Genomic DNA, 24,432 nt, shown 5'->3' with positions numbered 1-24,432 from the left:
CTGGGATGCTCTGGGATGGGAGAAGGAAGAACCACTATCCCGACCCCAGCCCAGATCAGCCAGAAATATCTGGAGCACCTGGAAACTAAAGATTGAAACATTCAGAATGTAAGGAAATGGGTGGTTTCGTCTCATGCAATTTAGTTTTATGAAGACCACTAAATGCAAACATTCTCCCGTTAATTACTGTCTTGAATTTGGTCTGTAATTGAGGGAACTAGAGCTGGGGGGGGGGGTGTAGAAATCCGCCGGAGTGGCAGGCCTGCTGGAGTCAGCATTCCCAGCCGCTCTGCACCCAATCTGTTAATTTTAGAAACTCCTCTAGCCTGGGTATATTATTAGATTTGTGTACGAAGGGCCACATGGCCCTAAGTGGCTCCTCTATGCCACAGTATTTTTGTTTGTTTGTTTTCCCCAGGAGATTAAATGAAAAGGAATGATGGTTCTCTCTCTCTCTCTCTCTCTCTCTCTCGTTCTCTCTCTCTCTCTCTCTCTCTCTCTCTCTCTCTCTCTCTCTCTGTGTGTGTGTGTGTGTGTGTGTATGGGTGCTTTCATGCTGTGTGCATGTGTGAATGGGGATACCTAGATGTGACTTTAATGAGTATATGCAGCTGTCTTTGAGTGACTCGTGTGTGACTGGGCAGAGTGTACCCAGATCAAGAACGCCCCATAGAAGCTGAAGTTGGACCCACAGCTCGCTGGTGGATGCGCTGTGTGTATGAAGTGTGCGGAGGTGTATGGCTGCTGGGTAACACCCCCGTATCCATGTGCAAACTGGGCAGAGAGATGGGAAAGGCATTTTTCTGATGAAGAGGGACGCTCTAGAGCCGAGGTGAGAGAAGTTAGGTCACGATTACAGGACTGTACAGTGAGGAAACAGAGGCCTAAACTGAGGAGCTTGGACCTGCTGGGTATCATATAGAATAACAGTGACAGAATCAAGCTGGAAGTCAAGCTTCTGCTTCCCAGGCACCTGCTGGGCGAGTGGACATCCCCTGGTCTCTGGTCACGCTCTGTGGCATGGCTGTCTGACAGGCAGTCTCAGCCATAGCTAAACCTCGGGGAACCTCAGACTAGCCTGAGCCTGGGGAAGATGATGTCAGTTTCTTCTGTCACTAAGAAGTAGTCTCCTATTTGTCCTCTGAGGTCATTGTTTGGCTTGTTTTTCAGCTTGACTCTTTGGGGTGGGCTGAATGGGGGAAGATGGGACACCTGGGGACCTCACTGGAAGATGGGGGTATCCTGGGTCACCAAGAACCTCTGTCTGTGCCGTGCCCCGTGTTTGCAACCTCCACCCTTGCCCTGATGCTCACATACCTGTGTCCCCAAGTGCCTCAGAACCCCCAGACTCTTCCCCACATGCTTTCCCACAAGTTTCCTTTCTACTCTGTAGCTCATCCTCTCTTTCAGGGTGACTGACCCCTTGTTTCTCTGGGCAGATTTTACTGGGACCTGACGATGCTGTTGCTGATGGTGGGAAATCTGATCATCATTCCTGTGGGCATCACCTTCTTCAAGGATGAGAACACTACACCCTGGATCGTCTTCAACGTGGTGTCGGACACATTCTTCCTCATTGACTTGGTCCTCAACTTCCGCACGGGGATCGTGGTGGAGGACAACACAGAAATCATCCTTGACCCACAGCGGATTAAGATGAAGTACTTGAAGAGCTGGTTCGTGGTGGATTTCATCTCCTCCATCCCTGTGGACTACATCTTCCTTATCGTGGAGACTCGCATCGACTCTGAGGTCTACAAGACCGCGAGGGCTCTGCGCATCGTCCGCTTCACCAAGATCCTCAGCCTCCTGCGCCTCTTGCGGCTTTCCCGCCTCATTCGGTATATCCATCAGTGGGAAGAGGTGAGTCGTTGGACAGAACCTCTCTGCAGCAAGGCTAGGTTCCTGCCAACAAAGCAGAGCCAGTGGGTGCTCTCTGAGTGCCGCGCACCACGCCCCTGTGTCTGCGCTCTATGCGCTGGCACCCAGTTCGCTTAGGGCAAGGGGCAGGAGGTTAAAATACACAGACACACAGACAGAGAGACAGCGACACGGGTCATCCTTGAATTCCCCAAGAATGCCCCCTTTATTGTGTTCAGGGGCAGATTATAGAGAGATAGCCAAGTCCACCAGAAACCTCTCTCCTGCCATCAGAAACTCCTGAAGGTCTCGTGCTCAGAGCAGCTGTAGGCACTCAGATCAGGGGATTACAAAAAATTCAGGATGTGGGGTCTCACTGCTCCCAGCATCTGAGAATTGGAGATGGCTTGCGTGGCTATAGACGGCATGCCTGTTCCAAAAAGCATGAAAGCAAGCAAGCTTCAGGACTTCCTAGCCTATTTCTATACAAAGCACTTTCCAGATTGTGTCTCATTTAAGTCCTGACGATCACAAAGGGCACCACACAGATACCTGTAGACACTCATACACATGCTATGTCAGAATGGGACTGGGTTGTTGATGCTACAGAGTTATGTTAAATGCAGAAATCTGGATTTGTGGGGGGTACAGATTTTGTTGACAAGTATTTTAGATTGGGTTCTTTTAGAATGTTCTCCAAGATGGGGATTTTCATGAAAGTGATATTGTAGGGGGAGGGGAGGCATCTTTAGGAAAACACGGCAAGGAAAAAAGGGCAAGAGGGCCAGGAAAATGGGATGTCAAGTGAGGGGAGACGCCAAAGACCCGTGGGGAGTGCTGGCACAGTGCACACCACACCCTGGACTTGTCCTAGTCAGGAAAGGGAACTGGGATGTTTACATTCTCTTGCTGGGGAGTCAGTGGTCCTGGGTATTCCAAGGTCTTGTGCCCACAGCTGAAACAGTTTCCAGATTCCACACAGGTTCTGGCTTCGGAGCCAAAAGTCCCCGGGGCATGGGAGTCCTGTGTATAAAACTGTAAGGAAATTCAAGAGTCTGAGGGCTCTGGTTACAGAAACTAAATTTAGGAAAACCTCAGATGAATTTGACGGGTCTACACCATTCTGGAGATCCTCAACTCACTCCGAGCTGGAGCGCTGGTCCATATAAGGCAAAGAGAAGGGCTAAGGCATGGGAAAAGAGATGCCGGTGACTTTGCTGGGTGTTGGGGACTGGATTTGCTACCATCCTAGTTGGCTTTCTGTTGTTATAAACACCGTGACCTAAAGTAACTTAGAGAGAAAAGGGTTTATTTCATCTTAAAGCCCCACCATGAAGGAAGTCAGGGCAGGAGCTCATGACAGAACCTGGGGGAGGTCACAGAAGAACACTGCTTACTTACCAGCTTGCTCCGCAGGGCTTGCTCAGTTTGCTTTCTTAGACACCCGAGGACCACCTGCCCAGCCCTTGACCACAGTGGGCTGGTTCTCCCCACATCACTCTTCCATTAAGAGAATGCTCCCAAAGGCTAGCCTGCAGGCCACACGGATGAGGACATTCTCTACTGAGATTCCTCCTCTCGGGTGACTCCTGCTTGTGCCAAGTTGACAAACACTACCGACACAGGCTCCCCATTTTGTTGGATGATAGCGATCAGGCCTGGCTGGGAGCTTTCTCAGGTGTGTGTGTTGGGTGCGGGATATGCTGCATGAGACACTCACCTTGGCGTGCGGATTAGGCTGTGCTAAGCAATCTCATTGCCAAGGTGTCTCTCCCCGCGGGCCTCCCTGTCTTCAGAACCCGTGCTTGGCTGGGCTGAAAGCCCACGATCAGGTTCCGATGTCCCTGCCCTCCAGCCCTGCGGCTGACGGCAGATTCAGGTCAGAGGCGTCATGAACACACGTGCTGTGGAAGAAGTGCCTACACCAGCTTGGCAGCTCTCCGCAGCAGAAATTCTCTTGGGCTTGGAAAATTTGCATGATTCCTGCTGACGAAGAGAGGCAATGACTGAACCAAGGTCACAAAGCGGCCCACAGGCAGAAATGAGGCTGGATCCAGTTAGCTCTCTTGGCTCCCAGCAGTGTGGTTGTCTGAAGGCAAAGGTGTAAGTCACAAACAATCCCACACCAGTTTGGAATTATGATGAATAGAATGGTTATTTTTTAAAGGGGAAAAAACTTACAGATCACTGTCCCAGACAACAGCCCTCTGCGCAATCAGGAAGGGAGTCTAGTTGCCGGAAGCGGAGCAGGAAGCAAGAGGGAGAGGAGAGGGAAGTGGCCGCTTTTTTAAAGGGAGAGAAACCGCACCCCAATGAGCTGGTATCTCAGTGGCTATTGACTGAAGGAGCAGAAGGAGCTCCTGCAACAGTTGTCCCTGCCTGGTGTAACAATACTTGAGGGCTTTCAAATCCAACACACACACATTGCTTGGCTCTGTGACCTTGGTACCACCTTGCATCTCTCAACCTCATTTTTCTCTACCTATAAAGTGAGTATAAGTAATATCTGGTTTTTTTGGAGGCTTTTTCATGAAGTTTTCATAGAGAACTTCTTAGCAAATATCCCTTGGCACCAGTCTTAGTTATAGTGAGCAAGGCAAATGGCAGAGTTCGTCACCCTCGTATTCCAGGAGAAGAAACTGGTAATTGAAAGGTCCCCCTGCCCTACAGGTAGTTTTTATGCCCATGGGTCCCTGTCTCCTGGTCCATGACCTGTGATCTAGTAACATCCCCTCTGTTAGCAGGGAGCAACCATGACGGGTGCCTGGGTCCCATTTGGTCTGAACGGGTCTTGCAGCATCTGCCTGTGTGTTTTGTCCTGGGCAGCAGGGCCCTGGGTACTCAGCTGTAATAGTGAATACCAGAAGAGGGGTGGGTCATGGGGGATAAAGGCTGTGGTGCATAATGGGCTATATCTGAAGTTCCCACGGGACAGCCAGTTACACAGAGGGACTGCTGAGCTGACCCACCGTGAGTGTCTGTGAAAGAAAGGAGGGTGGTATTTTTCTCAACGTGACCTGGCAGGCTTCTCTCCTTGTGGAAAGACAGGACCCAGGTGAACCCTTCAGACCCAGAGCTCACTCCTTCCCTTCTCCCTCCCCAGGCTCATGGCTAAACTCAGGAGTAGCAGCCCTTTCCTTTTGTTGGCATTGGTTTGGGTCACCAGGTCCCATCACCCCTGGGGTCAACCTCCCTCCTTGCCTGGTGGGACTTGATAGAGTTGCCTGTGGCTGGGCTAGCTGCCCCTGGGACAGAGAAAAACCTGCACTGTCCCTGCACCCTAGGCTATAGGAACTCAGGCCCAGGGCTGCTGTCCCCATTACCCCTCCGGCCTGGCTGCCCTCTGGGTTATCCAGACCTCACTGGGCAGGCTACAGTCCTAGGTCTTCCCTGGGGATGACAGAGGTCCCAGAAAGCCCGAGGCCCTGAACTGAACGCTGCTCCCGCATGGTGTGGGCAGGAAGGAGATCCCAGGTGGCCAGCAGGATGGCTCCCGACTCTGCACTCACGCCCTTAGCTCTTCTGCAGCTTAGAAGGAAACTGCTTTGAGCTGGTTTCTGCCTGTACTCAGCCCAGCCAAGGGCTCCCCTGGGATTAGAGTAGGGTTTCCCAGCTGGCCTAAGAAACCCCACCTCTGGGTCCCTCGTAGCCCACTCTTCTCTCCAGGCGTCTCCCAGCCTCAGCTTGCTGGACAGTGGCATCAGGAAGACCCTCTGACCCCATATCTACGTAAGAGCTAGGGGATAGGACAGGTGGGGATGTAGACAAAATCCTGTCCTATCTCCTCCTCAAATCCCTACCCTTTTGGGGGCAGGGTTGAGTTTCTAAGGAACCAGGAGTGCATTGGTGTTTACTGAGGCTGGGGTGTTCAGGCCATGGCTGTCTTTTTTGGGGAAAGTGGTGTTAGCTGACCCCAAGGGCCTGATTGTGACTGACAGGCCCTGAAGGAGGAAACTCTAGGGTGGGGCTGAGGAGTCTGCTTGCCCAAGGCTCCCTGGTGAAAATGTAGAGTCTCCAGGTGCCTGATCTCCTGGCCTTCTCTGAGTACCCCAGCCAGCCCAGCCCAGTTTTGCTGGAGTTTTCTCTAGACTTGATAGCAGGGTGGGCAGAGTAGCTTAGGCTGGGCACAAGCTTCCTCTGTCCCTAGCGATCTAGGTCAGCAGCCTCCCTCAGAGCCTCTTCCAGCCAGCCTCTCCCCTCCCTCTGAGGTGTGAGCTTGTCGCAGGCACGCAGGCTATTGTTAGAAACCGTGGTCGCCCCCCTTCGGATGTTCCACTGCAAGCCTCAGCATGCCGAGAGACCCATCCCAGAAGCCGCCTTTCTCAGAAACCTGGCAGGTTGGGGGCTAGGAGTAGGAAGCCAGGCCAAGGAGACCCCCTTCCTGTAGGACTCAAGTTCGCCATCTCTCTCAGATTCTAATGGTTGACATCTCTGTGGGAAGCAGCCCTGAAGGACTGGAGCTGGCCCTACCTGCTATGTCATCGTGGGCCCCCACTGTGACCCTCAGCCCAGAGCTCCAGGCCAGACATCCATATACTGGCCTCTCTTGGATCTTGGCTGGTCCTTCATGTGGATGGTTGTTCCTCAGATGCCAGTAGGTGCTTGTTTATTTCCTTCAGGAGAAAATGAGTCTCTAGAAAAACTCAGCCAGGTCCAAGAAGAGGCCTGACTGGAAAATCCATGGCAGCCTGACCCCATCATCTGAGATCTGATCTACATTGAGGAAGTAGCTCTGTTGAAGAAGGGCTGGGCAAGAGACGAAAGGAAAGGAATCAACATATGTAGAGTACCTACTGTGTGCCACCATTGGCCATTATTTTAGCTACTGCCCAAGATAGCTTTGGGTATAGGAGCTGGCAGTTAGAGGCCTGTTCCACAGGCAGGGAAACCGAGGTCCCGAGGGGGCGTGCTAGGACATGGAATACATGTTGCCACCAGTCGAGCTGAAAAATTGCAGGAGTGGGCACAGGTTCCCAGAGTGCCTGGCAGGCAGAGGGTGAGTTCACGTGCCACCTGCCTGGTGAGTCTCCAGCAGCCTAGAAGGAAAAATGCTCAACCCCCTAGTCAGGGCCAACGTTGTAATAGGGACGCCTTAATGAAATATAAAGAGCAAAGCAAATATTTGCCCCGTGCAGCTGACTGGCAGGTGGCATGTGGCCCCAGCCTGCCGTGGGGACCCGGCGCAGAACAACTTCTTTCAGCAATGGCCAGCCTCTCCTTGGCAACCATATCCTGGGTGCTGTCCAGTGAGGCAGCTCACACATGGGCATTCTGCTTCACCTGGTTCTGAGGTCACACACTTCTCCCCTACGTCCCGGTCACCTCAGCATCCACACCCTTCCTCACTCGGTGCCGTACAGTGCTGCCCCAGGCTCCCTGTCCACCTGGAAGACAAGACACCGTTATTCTTTCTGAAGAGGCCGAAGCAGGCTGTTTGAGCTGCTCTGCCTAGGCTGCCACGGCCCTTTGGACAGCCGTGTATGTACTGGCTGGTACCTGCTTATCTTCAGCTCCATCACTGTCACTGTCTTCTTCACCTGTCTTTAAGCGCCTCTCGGTTCCCAAGACTCCGCCACGTGCTCTATGCCATAGTAACGGTGGAGACTGTGATGAGGGCGAAACTAGACAGGCTTTATCTTTGAAGAAGGTTGGTTATGAAGAAAGCGCAGGGGAGTGGGGCTGGGATGTGGCTCAGGGCCAAAGCACCTGCTGTGTGAGTCTGGGCACCCGAGTTCAGACCTCAGGACCCACATAAAGCCGGAAGCTGTTGCTCACCCTTGCCATCCCAGTGTTCCTACAGCTAGCTGAGGGGCCAAGTGTCCATGGAAGCATGCAGGCCAGCTAACCTGGTGTCAACAGCAGCGAACAAGAGATCCTGTCTCAACAAGGTGAAGGCTGTCCTCTGACATCCACGCATGTGCACTGTGGTACATTCAGCCCCCTAAAATAAAGTATCGAGGGTGCGGAGAGGAGGCTGCGTGAAACGTGTCCATCCTGATGCTTCTGTCTTTATGACCCAGAGTGATTTGGAGAAAGAGCAGGAACTGTGGGCTGCGACAGTCTGAGATACTTTGCAGCCGGGCCTGAGGCTTCCTTTGGCTTCCATATGGTATCTGTTCATTCATTTAAGCACACATGCATGCATGCAGGCAACCAACAGATGTTTTGTGTGCATTTCATGGAGGAATACAGATACAAAAGCCAGAGGGGGGTGTGGTTCGTTTTGTATATCAGTTAATAAGTCTCCTTTTAGATAGAGACAATGCCACAGATGAAATCAGTCAGGGGAGAGTCCTGGGAAGGGCAGGAAGAGAGGGCCACTGTCTACTTCACATAGCAGCATGGGAGACCTTTCTGTGGATGCGGTAAGAGTAGAAGGGTGAGGAGCCAGAAGGGCATGGGCAGATGGGATGGCAGACGTGACACTGAATCCCTGTGGCCCAGCAAGAACTGGCTGGGGCGGGCATTCAAGGACCTGAGGGAGGCCACCATAGCCAAAGGCAAAGGGCCAGGGGCAGAGCAGAGGAGATGAGGTAGGGAAGTAGCTGGGTCCCAGGATGCTGAAGCTATGGTCAGCAGGCGGCGTGTGATTTGAAATACCGACAGAGTCACTGAAGAGCTTCAAGTCAAAGGTGACACATCCTGCTTATATTTAAATCTTGTTTTTTATATAACATGTTTTGATCATATTCTTTCCCCTCCCCCAGCTGCTCCTCATCTCCCTACTTACCCAAATTCATGTTCTGTCACTCAAACCAAAATCAAAACCAGAAGGAAAAAACAATGAAAACATTGCTCATCTTGAAGAGCTAAATCTAGTTGCTTGGTGGAGAATGGGCTGGGGGGATGGAGCCCCACACAGTGTGCAGATTGTCCCTGTTTGATGGCCGCACAGTAGACACTTGGAGATGTCTCTGCAGGAAGAGGAGCCTGAAGGTCCTGTTTATGTTGCTGGCCTGTGCAGCCAGGGAAGAAGAGGCTTTGGATGTGTCCGTGTGCAGATAGACAAGGAAACAGCTGGGCACGCAATCCAATCTGTCACTCTTGTCTATTCATGTGTCCTAGACATAACCAACAAAAATAGGGCATCTCTGGGGCAGAGGGGAGAACAGAAGGAAGTTGCCCTTTCTCCAGTGAGGAGGTGCATTGTAGCTCTCCTTTGGAGGTCTCTTGTGATGGACAGCGGAAATACACCATGGGGAGTCCCTTCGACAGTGAGATTCTATATAGGGTATAGCTAGACAGGTCCCCTCTAATACAGTCCATAGCCAAGGAACACTCCACAGAATTGTGCTGCCCTGATAAACCAGGTGTGGGAGGAAGCAGGAGCTGTGCTGGTAGTCACAGCCTCTGACTTCTCTGACCTTTGGGCCCCACTCAGCCTCCTCTATTGCTGGATTTCCATGTTCCCAGATCTCTTTTCCTGTGTGTGATTGACTCTGAGCTTAGGTGGGCAGGGGGGAGCTTCCTCCCTGCCCCCGCCCCCATAAGGAAGGGGCTTTTCTTGGGTACTGACTAACACACAGTGGCCTCCTAGAGACAGGGAGTAATAGTCAAGAGTTCTTCTGAAGGCACAGCCTTGAGATCGTCCTACGAGCTCCTCACTCTAGAGGGATCTCGGCCTGCAGGAAAACACCTGGAAGGCTCACTGGAATTCTTTCTAGACCATGCAGCGCTTGAGGGGGAGGGTGTGGTATTGGAAGCTAGCATCCCCTAGCTAAACAGTTCAAAGCTAACTTCTGGAGCCTGTGAGATCTGTGCTCCCAAGGTGCCGCCCTGTGCCTGTACACTCCCTTGACCTCAAGTCATTTGCCATGGGACTGTCCAAAAAGAGGAACTAGTTGAGCCATGCTCTGATATGGTTCCCTCGTGTGTGTGTGTGTGTGTGTGTGTGTGTGTGTGTGTGTGTGTGTGTGTGATTTCTTAGTGTCATTTTTCTTGTTAGTGGGACAAAGTCTCTCCCTAGTCTAACCTCACCAAGTAGACTAAGCTGACTGGCCCGTGAGCCCCAGGGATCCCACTCCTCTGCCTTTTCAGTGCTGGGATTACAAGAGCATGCAACCACCTAGGTTTTTAATGTGGGTTCTGGGGATCAAATTAAGGTCTTCAAAGCCATCTCCCCAGCCCCTGGTGTGGTTTTTCTGGCAGTTCTAGCTTTAAGCCTGGCTCTTTCTCAGGGCGTTGTGCTGGTAGGGTCTATGAGAGTGGGGCCAGAGAACAAACTGATTAACAGCCCAATTCAGCTGTGAAGATCTATGGTTTATGGAATTCTGTTGTGCTGCATTAGGGACAAGTCTGCCTCTGTGGGTCCCAGCTCATACACACCCTTGAGGCTGCTGCCCTGCCTGCCGTGGCCACTGTCTCTGCTGTTAGTGCCTTAGGGTCCTCAGACTGAGAACTGAAATACTAGAGTCTGACTCCGGACCTAAGATTCCCCTTCTGGAATGGGCTTGGGTCTTCAATGGCATCTACAGGTTTATAATTTGTACCCAAAGCCACCCCAGGAGGAATGCATTTTTCTAGGGATAGTATGGAGGGGTCAGGACTAGGGACAGATAGCTGGAGGGCCCCCAGCGTCTCCCAGACTAGAGGCAAGGCCAGACCTTCTGCAGACTTCCTAACCTCTCTCCATCCTCTCCCAGCCCTGTAACCTTGGGGTCCCTGACAAGCTCAAGTCTCTGCCGTACATTGGTGTATGGCTGCTTTGGAGGAAGAGGTGGGACAAGAGAGGCTACAATGCACCCGTCATGGCCAGACCCTGCCGCACTGCAGCTTGGCACAAAGAGCCACACATGGAGGTGGACAGGCTGCCGTGGGCTGGGGTGGAGGCACTGTGGTTACTGATTCAAGTGTAAGAAACAGCAGTACTACTACTGCGTAAGAACTAATCATGAAAATTAATTATTAATAACATTGTCTCATAGTGGCTTGTGATTTATAGAATACTTCAAAACTCAGTACTAAGTATTTCATATGTATAATTTAATTCTTTTGACAACCACTCAGTCATGATTTTTTTCTCACCATTTTCCGTGTGAGGAAATATGATTAAAGAGACCCTGGGACTTCCTTAAGGTTTCACAGCTAGGAACTGGGTCAGAACTAGGTCTGGGGTCAAACCTATCTGAACATGGAGCCTGTGGGTTCCCAGGACTGGGCCCTGATATTCCAGTAACAGATTTAGGGAGCACTCATGTCTAGGGCCTGACTCCAGAACATGGTTCAAAGCATGCCTCAGGCTACGTGGTTTGTCCCTGGTGTCCACAGGCCCTCAGCAAGCTGATGAGGTGGCCTCTCTGCCCACATTTTGTCCTGGAGAGCTGCGCCTCCCACGGGAGAATATCTGTATCTGCATGGATGCCTGGAGTGTCACCACGGCACCCTCCGGCTTGGCTCTTCCGGGCCTTACATATCATCTTCCCTACCCAGCCCCGGCCTGCGCGCGCGCGCGCGCACACACACACACACACACACACACACACACTCTAACCGCTTATTGTCTTGGCTGTGGCTTGCCTCTGCAGATCTTCCACATGACCTATGACTTGGCCAGTGCTGTGGTGCGCATCGTGAACCTCATTGGCATGATGCTCCTGCTCTGCCACTGGGACGGCTGCCTGCAGTTCCTGGTGCCCATGCTGCAGGACTTCCCCCATGACTGCTGGGTGTCCATCAACGGCATGGTGGTGAGTACACTCCTTTCTCTGGGCGTGGAGTCTCCTCATCCCTAGGCAGGGATGGACAGAGAGGCTGTGCCACTCCTGAATCCCAGCATGGGGGTGGGACCCTCTGTTCTTTTCCCTTTGAGCTGCCCCTCCTGACACAAGCAGCCATCCACAGCGATCTTGGCTGTGGATTGTTCTTGCCGTCTTCTAACTTTTCCCATTTCAGTCATGCGCTTTAACAGCTGGTCTGGCTTTACCCAAGGAGACTAAGATTTGGACTACCCTGAGTTGTGGGAGTGTGACCGAACTGAGCTGATGGCTCCTGCCTCCCTAACCATGCTCCCTAGAAGCTGAGCTGAGAAAACCCAAAGGCCACGAGGGCTCTGTTAGCAGCACAGACTCCAGGCTTGCATACAGCCACTTCCTGCATAGCCCGAATGCTCCAACCCCCTGAATAGACCCACTTCCCAGCCACCTGTGCAGTACTGAGCATGGCTAATGGGCAGGATGGAGAATGACCCTCTCCAACATTGTGAGTGGGTGAGAGAATTGGACATGGGCTTTCAAAAGCCATACGACAGAGCCCCCAGATTCAAATAGGAAGGGTCCCCAAGAAGGGCTCCCTATGGGTATTTTTCTGTCTCTAGTGAACCCCCTGCCTCTCCTCCTAGTTAGTCTGGTGTGGTCTGAAAGCAAATCCCCAGGGCCCTAGGGGATGAAAAACTGGCTTTGAAAGAGGTGAAAGAGACCCCAAGGCATCTTCGGCATCAAACAGACCTTTACAAAACAGCCTTTTGATGAGCTAAGTGTAAGGGAATCAGCCAGATGGGTTGAATTTCCCTTGTTCCCAGAGGCTCAGCAGTGTGGCCAGAAGCCCTGACAGGAGACAGTTGGGGGCTGCCCCTAATCCTCAAGGCAAGGGCCCAGGCGTCTTCCATCCCTGGGGAGCAGCTCTACCGACCCTCCAGGCTCTAGTGGGGAAAGGGCCAGGGACAGAGTTCATCTAGTGGTCCCTCTTATGGGGGCATTTCTTCTGTGTGTGTGAGGGTAACAGGCCCACACATGCCTTTAGTGAGCCCAGTGCTCCCACAAGGAGCCTTCCTTCAGACACCGACTGGCTTCGCGGATGAAAATAGCCAAGACTCCCTCCCATCTCCCTCCTCCCGGCCCACACACTGTGGACTCAGGAGAGTCCACCTTCAGGGCCAGTGGCAGGAGAATTAGGGGCCTTAGCCCTGGGCAGATGAGGGCAGGGTTCTGAGAGCGACAGGAAGCCCCAACTGCTGCTCACCCAAAATGAGGACAGTGATGTCAGCTCCTGCAGAGCCGTGCCCCCCAGGGGAAACATCGCTGGCTTTATAATTGAGGTCAGTGGGGAAATGGGCTTCATTTGGCAGCTGTTTAGGGATAGGGGATGAAGCTACTCGGTGAGGGAAGACAGCAGGGTAGCTCAGCCCGGGGCCATATGTCACCCAACCAGAAGAATTTAGCCTTCCTCTCCCTTGCCACTGAGGTCAGACCAGGGCCAGCTGGCTCACCCCCTTAATACAACTTCCTGTGTGATCATTGTTTGCCCCTCCCCACCCTGCTGTAATAGAAAGGCCTTGGTTCTTCTCCTCACTGCCACCCTGGGTTTTCAGTACCAGCTTTCCTGTTCATCACAGACAGCAACACTGGGGAGCCCTATGCCTGAAGGTTGGCAAGGAATCTTGTAGGTGCCAGCAAGAAGGGCCTTCCCTGCTACCAGCCCAGGCCTTCTCTCTACCCAGCCCCGTCCATTCTGTCCTCCTGTGCTCTGTCTGCAGAATAACTCCTGGGGGAAGCAGTATTCCTATGCCCTCTTCAAGGCCATGAGCCACATGCTGTGCATCGGGTATGGACGGCAGGCGCCCGTAGGCATGTCTGACGTCTGGCTCACCATGCTCAGCATGATCGTAGGTGCCACCTGCTATGCCATGTTCATCGGTCATGCCACTGCCCTCATCCAGTCTCTGGACTCCTCCCGGCGCCAGTACCAGGAGAAGGTAAGCTGAGCATTGTGTCCACCCAGGGCTTTCTCAGGAGGACCTGCTTACTGAACCTGCGCAAGAGGAAGCACACATGGCCAGCAAGCTGGCGCCCAGGCCTACAAACTGTCAATACTGTATTGGAGAGTCTTCCTGGATGAGAACCTTGTTGGTCCCTGACTTAAACCTTCTGCTCTGGGCACAGCCTTCCTTCCTCTCTGCTGCAGTGGGGGTGGGGGTGGGTGGTTTGTCTCTTTACTCGGAGGGACCAGTGCCATCATTATTGCTAAATCTAGTCAGGCCTTCAAGCCACACTTGACAGCAACCGACAGGGCTCCCACTCCTTGACTTCTCACTTGGTCTCCGGGACTGCTGCCTCCACCTGGCTTCTCCTCTCACCTGTCACCACAGGACCCTAAGTGTTCTGATCCTGTTGAGCCTTCTTAGGTGTTAGGTTCTATCATGCTAGTCTCACAGGCCACAGTCATCTGTATGCAGGGGGACCCAGGTGCACAACCAGCCCATTTTATTCTCCCCTTGCGTTTCCTGGGTGATCCATGGACCACTCACCCTCATCATGTGTAAAATCAGGGCAGTCCCACCTACTTTCCCTGCTATACCAAACCTCCATTCTGCTCATTTGACTAACAGACCTCAGGAGCTCAGACCCTAGGCAGGAGCCATCAGCCAGGTTTGGTGGCACTGCCTGATGGTCACTTGAAAGCCCTGCTTCCCTGCTTCCCTTTCTCTCTAGGTCACTATAGCCATGTCGTGACTGTAGTGACTGAGGACTATGGCCTGATTTAGTTAGCCTCGGTCCCCTTAGCTTCTCCTCTGACAACTCCGTGTGTGGTTCTGTCACTTCTCTCTGTGCAAAACAGGGCTGTATGAGAAGATCTGCCCTGGAGTCTGTGAGGGCTAAGCCAGTTAGCACTGTATTCATACAGAATAGGCAATTCAACATTCACAAACTGAATAGCAACTTCTCTTCACTCCCGTGCATATGCCTGTAACACAGGAGGCTGAGGCAGGAGGATCAACATTTCCAGACCAGACTAGGGATATAGCTCAGTTGGTAGAGTGCTTGCCTAGCATACACAAAGACCTGGCTTTGATCCTTGCACTGTATAAACTGGGTGTGTTGGTATGTGTGGTAACTCTGGCTCTCGGGAGGTAAAGGCAAGGTGATCAGATGTTCCAAGGCCATCCTTAGCCTCACAGGGACTTCGAGTCCAGCCTATATGAAGCGAGGCTGGACTCTATACCAGCTCTTCCTATGTACACACACACACACACACACACACACACACACACACACACACACACAGAATCGTTCCTTGTGTAACACTTCTTGTGAAGGTTTCCCGTTGCTCCTAGACAGGTATTTTCACCTTGCACTTACTGGCCACAATTCAGCTAATGTTCAGCTCAATTCATACTGGGTCTCCCACACTCTTGGTCTCCGTAGGTGCTCCTGCCTCAGGCCTAGATAAGGCTCTAACAACAGAATATCTCTTCCTTTCCTTCACCTGCCTTCTCCATGTCTTATCTTGAACTTAACTTTCTGTGACCCACTTAGTCCCAGTCTGTCATGTGACCCCATGGCACCCTCTACACCCCATTTTGCCTCCCATAACTAAATAATCACATACAGCTGTGTGGTGATGCTGCATCTACCCTGTCCCTGCTCTGGCTCCTTAAGGGCAGGATCCAACTCTCGTCCACTGTGTTTAGCACACGGCAAACCTCAGGATCCATTGATCCTGCTGGTCTGCCTTGGCTGCTGTCCCCTGGAAGGGTGACTGACAGATGGCATTCACTCAGGTGTGGAGGTCCAGGTCCTAGGATGTTAAGAGAAAAGCTCAGGCCAGAAGACAGTAGGAAAGCTTGTCTGAGGAGGCAGAAGGAGGAAGCAAGAGAGAATTATAGGCCAGTGGTCATGAGGTGCATAGGCAGTGGTGTGGAGGAGGTGGAAGAAGCAGTGTTCCAGGAGAGCACTAATGGGGAGAGATCGGAGTCAGGGCACAGGACTCAGGCCAAGCTTAGGTGAGAATCAGTCTGTAGTCAGCTCAGGGCCCAGCCTGTGGTATACATAGCAGGGATTTGTGTAGAAATGACATTGTGGTCTGCTACCCCACGGCCAGAGTGAAGAAGCTGCTTGTGACTTCTTCGAGAATCGCCCTTATTTTATTCTGGGTTCCTGGCTCATCGAGCCTTCCTGTTTACCCAGGAAGTCATCTCAAATGTCTTACCTCTCTGATCCCCTGCCCCCCAGCTCTTCCCTGGGCTATTTCAACAGCCTTCTCCCTCCTGCCTGATGTTCCTCTGTTTGTTGAGATGTAATTCTCTAAAACACAGCTCCAAATGTACAGGCTGCCTGCATCACAATGGCTGGTCAGGAAGCTACTGCCCTGCCAGGCCTGTGTCCCTCTGGACTGGAGCTGCCTTAAAAAAAAAAAAAAAAAGATTCAGCCAGGCGGTGGTGGCACACACCTTTAAACCCAGCATTTGGGAGGCAAAGGCAGGCAGATCTCTGTGATTTCAAGGCCAGCCTGGTCTCCAGAATGAGTTCCAGGGCAGCGAGGGCTGCAACACAGAGAAACCTTGTCTTGAAAAACAAAATCAAACAAACAAAACAAAAACAAAAAGCAAAACCAAAAAAGACTGAAGGTCTCAGCTGAGGCGTTATCTACAGACACGCCTCGCAAAGGGTCAGCTGTCACTTCCCTGTCTTGTGCTCTGCCCCGTGCAGTGTGTACTTCCTGTCACTGGGCCTGTTGCCACTCCTGGCAGGAGTGGGCGCCTTCTCGTCCGGAGTTGGTGACTCTCCTGGTCTGTGGACAGTCCCTGCTCCCACTTACCTTCATAGTTTCCGACACTCTCCCCACCTCCATCACCCCACAGAGTCAGGGCCATTATTGTGGGTACAATGTAATTACATTACAATGAGCCAAAGTTGGCTAAGAAAGTTTCTCACCACTAGCCTGGGGTGCTGGGAAGTGATGCCCGGTTCTGTTCTGCCTCTAGTATAAGCAGGTGGAGCAGTACATGTCCTTCCACAAGCTCCCACCCGACACGCGGCAGCGCATCCATGACTACTATGAACACCGCTACCAGGGCAAGATGTTTGATGAGGAAAGCATCCTGGGTGAACTGAGTGAGCCACTACGAGAGGTGAGCTGCGGACAGCCTGGGCGGGGTGTGTGTGTGTGTGTGTGTGTGTGCGCGCACACATGCCAGGCCATGCTGGCATACAGTTTCCTCACCTCTTCCTTTCTGTATCCCAACCTGTGCCATCTGTGGAGCAGGAGATCATCAACTTTAACTGCCGAAAGCTGGTGGCCTCCATGCCACTGTTTGCCAATGCAGACCCCAACTTTGTGACGTCCATGCTGACCAAGTTGCGCTTTGAGGTCTTCCAGCCTGGGGATTACATCATCCGCGAAGGCACCATTGGCAAGAAGATGTACTTCATCCAGCACGGCGTTGTCAGTGTGCTCACTAAGGGCAACAAGGAGACCAAGCTGGCTGACGGCTCCTATTTTGGAGGTGAGGCTGCCAGGGGCCCCCAGGAGGACAATCGTGACTAGAAGTTAAGCTGGAGGGATTCCCTGAGATCATAAGCATGGAGGGCCCTTCGTGGCCACAGCCTGGACGTGGGTATCATCTGTCTGTGAGACATGCTATACGAAAGTACATAAGGCTGGTGGCTTACACACCATAGAACTTGGTTTCTCAGCTCTGAGTCACAGGCCAGGGTGCTGGCCTGGTGGGTTCCATGGAGGGTTCTCTTAGTGATACACTATTGCTTTCTTGTGTCTCAGATGGCAGAAAGAACATGTGTGCTGTTTTCCTGGCCTCTTCTATTATATCGGTGTGCATGCATGAGCCTGCATACACCACCCATACCCACCCACACTCACAACCATGACACCTTGGTTAGGGGGTTAGGAGGTTAGGGACAACTTGGGGCAGCCATGTTTCCTCTTCCACCACGTGGGTCCTGGGCATCCAATTCACATCATCAGACTTGACCAAGTGCCATACTGCTGAGCCATTTGACCTGCTCCTCTCTAACCTCGTCTGCAAGGGCACGGATCCCCTCCCAGAGCCCCACTTCTAAGTACCAGGTCGTCTTGTGGGGATCTCATCACAGGAATATGGAGTGGGCACTGGCGTTGAAGAGGGGTTGCCCCAGAGATAGAAACAGCCCGACATCTATTAGGTGGAGGCTGGGCTGGTACCTAGTATGGCTACAACCTAGCAGACAGCTTTGTGAGCTCACTGTACCGAGTAATGGGGACCAAGGTCGGGATGGCGCAGCTCTGGGTGGCATGGATATTCTGTGTCTAAGTAACCCTGAGTCCTGCTATCCCCGCAGAGATTTGCTTGCTGACCCGAGGCCGGCGCACAGCCAGTGTGAGGGCGGATACTTACTGCCGCCTCTACTCCCTGAGCGTGGACAACTTTAATGAGGTGCTGGAGGAATATCCCATGATGCGAAGGGCCTTTGAGACTGTTGCACTGGATCGCTTGGACCGCATAGGTGAGGGGCAGGATGTGCAGGTGGGAGGGCAGGGAAGCAAGCGAGCACATACTCTGCATTCCACTCTCCTCCCCCACGCCCCCTGCGGTGGCCTGAGTGTCTGCTCTTGTTCTGTGGCTCAGGCAAGAAGAACTCCATCCTCCTCCATAAGGTGCAGCACGATCTCAACTCAGGCGTCTTCAACTACCAGGAGAACGAGATCATCCAGCAAATCGTGCGGCATGACCGAGAGATGGCCCACTGCGCTCACCGAGTCCAGGCGGCTGCCTCAGCCACCCCAACCCCCACGCCCGTCATATGGACCCCACTGATCCAGGCGCCGCTGCAGGCTGCTGCTGCTACTACATCGGTGGCCATAGCGCTCACACACCACCCTCGCCTGCCCGCCGCCATCTTCCGGCCCCCTCCGGGATCTGGACTAGGCAACCTAGGGGCTGGACAGACACCGAGACACCCAAGGAGGCTGCAGTCCCTGATTCCTTCTGCGCTGGGCTCCGCTTCGCCAGCCAGCAGCCCATCACAGGTGGATACGCCGTCTTCATCTTCCTTCCACATCCAACAGTTGGCTGGATTCTCCGCACCTCCTGGATTGAGCCCTCTCTTGCCCTCCTCTAGCTCTTCCCCGCCTCCAGGGGCCTGCGGTTCCCCACCAGCCCCCACACCATCCACCTCTGCAGCTGCTGCCCCCACAGCTGGGTTCGGCCACTTTCACAAGGCGCTAGGTGGCTCCCTGTCATCGTCTGACTCCCCGCTGCTCACCCCATTGCAGCCAGGCACTCGTTCCCCACAGGCTGCCCAGCCGCCACCCCCGCTGCCTGGGGCCCGAGGAGGCCTGGGACTCCTGGAGCACTTCTTGCCGCCTCCACCCTCCTCTAGGTCACCATCGTCCAGCCCTGGGCAGCTGGGCCAGCCTCCTGGAGAGTTATCCCCAGGTCTGGCAGCGGGTCCACCAAGTACACCAGAGACACCCTCACGGCCTGAACGGCCATCCTTCATGGCAGGCGCCTCTGGGGGTGCTTCTCCAGTAGCCTTTACCCCCCGAGGAGGCATCAGCCCTCCAGGTCATAGCCCGGGCCCCCCAAGAACTTTCCCAAGTGCCCCACCCCGGGCCTCTGGCTCCCATGGTTCCCTGCTCCTGCCACCGGCATCCAGCCCTCCACCTCCCCAGGTCCCACAACGCAGGGGTACATCGCCCCTCACTCCGGGCCGCCTCACACAGGACCTGAAGCTCATCTCAGCCTCCCAGCCAGCCCTCCCCCAGGATGGGGCGCAGACTCTCCGCAGGGCCTCCCCTCACTCCTCAGGGGAGTCAGTGGCTGCCTTCCCACTCTTCCCCAGAGCTGCGGGTGGCACCGGGAGCAGTGGGGGCCTTGGGCCTCCTGGAAGGCCCTATGGTGCCATCCCAGGCCAGCATGTCACTTTGCCTCGGAAGACATCCTCAGGTTCTTTGCCACCCCCACTTTCTTTGTTCGGGGCAAGAGCCGCCTCTTCTGGAGGGCCTCCGCTGACTGCCGCACCCCAGAGGGAACCTGGGGCTAGGTCTGAGCCAGTGCGCTCCAAACTGCCGTCTAACCTATGAGGTGGACCCTCCCCCCCTTCTTTTTTCTCCCTCCTTTCTTCCTTCAGGTTTAACTGTGATTAGGAGATATACCAATAACAATAATAACCATTTAAAAAAAATACCCCAGAAAAACAAAAAGACAGCAGAAAATAACCAGGTATTCTTAGAGCTATAGATTTTTGGTCACTTGCTTTTATAGACTATTTTAATACTCAGCATTAGAGGGAGGGAGGGAGGGGAGCAGCAAGGCCCAAAGGAAACAGCCAAAGGGAGGTAGGCAGGGTCTCTGGGGGCCAGGCAGGGGTGGGGTGACCCATGTTCGGGGTCCCAGCACAGACCTGTCATTGTATTGTTCTTTAGAACAAGAGCTCATCAGTCCCTTGGCTGTGAACTTGGAGCCCACTCTGCTGGAGCTGCCCTAGGGTGTGTTCTCAGGAACCTCCTGTGCCAGAGTCCCTGGGACACACAGGGCCCTTAAGGGCCGTGCATTTTTTTTCTACTGTAAACGTAGCAAGATATGTATATGAATATGTATATGTATGTAAGATGTGTCTATGTATAGCTATGTAGTGCTCTGTAGAGCTGTGTAGATATCGGCTCCCACGTGCGCACTTGCGTGTGCAGTCTAGTTTAACCCCATGTTGCCAGGACACCCGGATCACCTTACATCAGCGATCTGCTGTGGCCCGCAGGCTGGGCACTGCAGGCTCTGGGGGGAGTTCTCCCTCCCAGCCCTCAGGGAAGGGAACCCCTGGAACCGTGCAGCAGACCCTCCTTCCCTATCTCTGGGCTGCAACCCAGTTGTTGTCCCACCTCTAGTCCCACGGAAGGGGAAGACCCCAGGCTGAGCCTTTCACCTCCCAGGGCCTCAAGCACACCTGTCTCACCTCCGTGGCCCTCAGTTTCTCCAGCTGTGCAATGGGAGGTGAGGGGAGCTTCTGTTTATTGAGTCTGTTCTGTGCCAAGCACTGGTTACGCTTACCCGCAGGCTGTGAGGTGGATACTTTGATTTTTCCCATTTCACAGGTGAGGAAACTGAGGTCGAGGGGGTGGTCACTTTTCCAGACACACATAGCCAGGAGCGGCAGAGCTGGGCTGGGCTGAGCTGCACATCACTTCCCTAAGGCTAAAGCCTGTACTCCTGTACAGAAAACAGTGTTCCATAGAGTCCTTGTTTTTGGTCCCTAAGCAAAGTACAGAAGGAAGAGATGGGAACTTGGTGGCAGTCAGGCATCAATACGAATCCTAGCTCTGCCACTTCTTAGCTGTGTGGCTCTGGGCAAGTTATCTGACCTTTCTGTTCCCTCGTTAGTGAAATAAGAACAACTATGGAGCCTCCTCACAATGACCAGTGAGAACCAGATAAGAAAAAAGGCACGACATGCCCAACCCAGTGCCTGGCACACAGCAGAGTAGGTGCTCAATAAATCACGTTTCTTCGCCACCCTGTCCCCCATAAACTTAGCTCATTGCTCCAGTGAACTATGGCGAGAGCCCAGGGAACTTCAGCTGACGGCTCCAAGACTTAAAATCTCAGGACTCGGGAGGTGGCTGGGCCTCCGTCACGGCCCCAGGAAGTTGCATGGCCAGTGGTGGGCTTGAGCCAGGCCTTGAGCTATAGGAAGAGTGGGAGAGTAAGTAAGGAGGAGGAACAGGGAGTGCATGGGGGGAGGCTATTGTAGTGATGTGGAGTTGTGGAGCTGGGCTATGGGGGGTGGGTGGGAAATTCAGGCTGGGGACCAGAGGAGGGCCTTGGATGACAGGTCAAACTGGTGTGTGGGTTTGGCTTCGAAGGCACCAAGCAGCCTGAGCAGACTCCAGAGACATGAGAGCAACTCTGATGTCTCCTGAGGTTTGATCAGCTTCTCCAGCAGGACCCTGTCTATGGGTTTAAGCTGGTAGGGCTTTGAGGCCCAATATGAGGAGGGCTGATTCTACCATGCCCATGGTCCCCATGCACTGGCCAGAATGGTGGCATGAGCAGGTTTGGTCCTGGGATGCCCCCAGGGAACCCCTTTCTTATGGTCTGTAGGGTGTGAAATGCAATAATTTAGGGGAGAAGGGATGAAGGCCCTAGGAAATCAGCAGAGCCCTAGTCTATACGGGGACCAGAGAAGCTTCCCCAGACCCCGGCAGTTCTCAGACCTGAGTTCTGTATCCTGCCTTCAAGGAAGGCGGCTCAAGGAACCAGCAGGACTCCACCCAAACCTGTATCCCATCCTAGGACATAGGAGAGGAGATGGAGAGCCTGGGATATGAGGAGTGAGGAGTCCCTTGTCATCAGGCCTGGCCTAGCCACTCTTCTCTACCCACACATGCATTTTATAAACGCTCTGACCACTGGCCAACTCCTTGGTGACTACGGAGAGGCCAAGTCCAGTCAGCAGGACCTTCTACCCCCCAACCTCTACAAGCAATTTTCAAATCTTCCACTTTTAAAACAGAAAACTAACGGTTAAACACACCGTCTTGTATATTTTATTTAAATAAAAAAATTCCAGCAAATGCTGACTTATTTTGGGGTCAGAGATGGGGGTGGTAAGGTTCACAGGGAGACCTGGAGTTTCCAGAGAGGGTGTGGGACACTGCCTCTTGAGCGCCTATGGGTGCACATGCATGGACCTGCCCCCCACCAGAAGCGTGGAGTTGAGTTGCATGCAGAAGTGTGCGTGGGAGTATGAGGCCTGACTACAGACAAGTGTGCACCCATGTACAACCTTTGGTGGCCCTTGAGGAGGGTGAGAGTTTATTCCAATGTCACTAGTTTAGGGGGAAGTAGAGATGGGGACCCTGGCGTAGGTCCTCCTCCCAGCCTCTGCCAGGGCTCCACAGTCTCTGTGAAGGAGGAGGAGGCCAGTACATGGACACATGAACTCCATCCACCTAGATGCTGAACAGGGGCATGGCCTCTTGCTGCAAGAGGGAGGGCGCGTGTGGGCCGGAGGTGACCCAGTACAGATGTGGGGCTCCAGCACCCCAAGGGCAGACCTGGAGCTTGGAGGTGGTATAGCACCAACTTCTACCTCACACACTACCTTTCTACCTAACGCTTGGCTGCAGAGGACACCTGAAGGCCTGTGGGCCATGACAGATAGGGCAGGTGTCTGGGATCGGAAGACCAGTTTTCAGGTTCCTGGTTGCTGGGGGAATACCATCCTGTCTGCCTAAGGAGGGGGAAATCCTCCGGAAAGAGCAGGGAACCTGGCCAGTTGTTCCCCATCACTGCTTGCCTAGGCTGTTTCCGTGGTGACAGACCTGGGAGTCCTGTTGCTAAGCAGACAACTCAGCAGGCCCAGCGTCCCCATGACAACTGCCCCCTGTGGCTATGTGGCAGTGCTTCCTCTAGGGACCCCACTGGCATGGCATAGGCGGGGCTATATTCAGCTGCTGTGGAGGCAACTTAGGCTGGACCACAGTGACCTCTGGGGCCAGAGGAAGCCTTTGCAGGTGTAGTGGGATGAGGTGGGATTAGAGACAGGTCCTAATCAAACTCGAAGTGGGTGGCTACACCAGTTAACTGTTTTGTTCCTAGACTTCACAGGGGGCAATTAGTAACTGCCTACTGTATGCCAAGCGCTGGGTGTTTCCTGTTGTCTCATTTTATTCTCCCGCCAACTCTAAAGTCAGATGGAGCCTCTATAACTAAGCCACGGGAAAAGGGGTGGGAGGCTCAGAACTGCTGCTCACCAGATGCCCCTCAGCCAGAGTGGACGGAGCTGGAAGCTTACTCACCCAGGAGACTCAGGCCTTGCCCATGTGCTCAGCAGAGGCAGGGGGGAGGAAGTCTGGTCCTGGGTGCAGACAATTATAATATAGAGTGATGGTCTGTATAGAATTAAAACCCACAGTGAACATGGCGGTTGTTTTGTTCTCCTGTTATCCTGAACTAACAGATATAAAGAGTCAATAAAACGCTCCTTCCTCCCCACATCTAGAGATTCCACCTCTCCCACAGCTTTAGCCTCATGGGACAGTTACTTTTCTTCTGGCGCTCAGAAAGGTAAGAAGGCACAAGGCTCCCTTGAACCTCAGTGGCACTAAAGTGGACTGGAAAATTCAAGTGTGTGTGTGTGTGTGTGTGTGTGTGTGTGTGTGTGTGTGTGTGGTGTGGTCCTGGGGATCAAACCCAGGGCCTTCTACACACCAGGCAAATGCTGTACCACTGAGCTATGTCCCCTGTGTTTTGTTTCTTGAGACAGGTCTTGCTAAGTCACCCAGACTAGCCTTGAACTCAGTCTGTCGCCCAGGCAAGCCTTGAACTAATGATCCATCTGCCTCCGCTTCCTCTTGAGTAGCTAAGGTTTTAGATCTGCATCAGGCCTGGTTCGAAAGACTTAGAATCCTCCGATCCTCTGTGGAAGCCATGTCTCATCCCAGGCACTACGCCTTGCTTTCCTCAGCAGAAGTGCCTAAGGGTGTTCTCAACTCTCTGGCCTCATTTCCTACCTTGGGGGTCACTTCTTCCTAAGCAATGCGGCTTCCACTCTCCTCGGGAAAGGCTCTGAGCCAGTCCTCTAGGTCCACATAGGAGAATCCAGGACTGGTGTTCATGCCTGGACTTGCTGTTCTTCTCAATGTCAGACCCCGATGGTCAGGTTCTCTCCAGATTTGGGGTGCCAGCTCTCCCTACTCAACCCGGACTCAGCTGTAATGGGTCCTTTTCTTCTCAAAGGTTGGTGCTGCTGGGGTCTCTGATTTTGGCCCTATCTTGTCACTCCATATACCCCTTCTAGAGTGACCTCACCCTGCCCAGGCCTTTCTCCCTCTGAAGGCAGAAGCCTCCCACACTTCATC

The 24,432-nt window shown here is 53.3% G+C and overlaps 1 protein-coding gene across 1 annotated transcript in view; it reads left to right on the top strand.

Moving 5' to 3' along the window:
• Positions 1 to 19,848, top strand: part of Hcn4 (hyperpolarization activated cyclic nucleotide gated potassium channel 4) — a 39,822-nt gene extending 19,974 nt beyond the window's left edge. Inside the window, exons 2-8 of the mRNA XM_041679340.1 lie at positions 1,440 to 1,863; positions 11,385 to 11,546; positions 13,331 to 13,549; positions 16,559 to 16,705; positions 16,840 to 17,080; positions 17,913 to 18,077; positions 18,200 to 19,848. Coding sequence (XP_041535274.1) covers positions 1,440 to 1,863; positions 11,385 to 11,546; positions 13,331 to 13,549; positions 16,559 to 16,705; positions 16,840 to 17,080; positions 17,913 to 18,077; positions 18,200 to 19,656 — 2,815 coding nt within the window. The 3' untranslated portion in view covers positions 19,657 to 19,848. The remainder of the gene's footprint in view (positions 1 to 1,439; positions 1,864 to 11,384; positions 11,547 to 13,330; positions 13,550 to 16,558; positions 16,706 to 16,839; positions 17,081 to 17,912; positions 18,078 to 18,199) is intronic.
• Positions 19,849 to 24,432: the final 4,584 nt, after the last annotated feature.

The sequence above is a fragment of the Microtus oregoni genome, unplaced genomic scaffold (assembly GCF_018167655.1).
Source record: "Microtus oregoni isolate MIOR12 unplaced genomic scaffold, Mior012 000032F_ref0000030, whole genome shotgun sequence".
NCBI lineage: Eukaryota > Metazoa > Chordata > Mammalia > Rodentia > Cricetidae > Microtus > Microtus oregoni.
The sequence above is the reverse complement of the archived record's forward strand: the minus strand, read 5'-3'. Positions and strand labels throughout refer to the sequence as shown.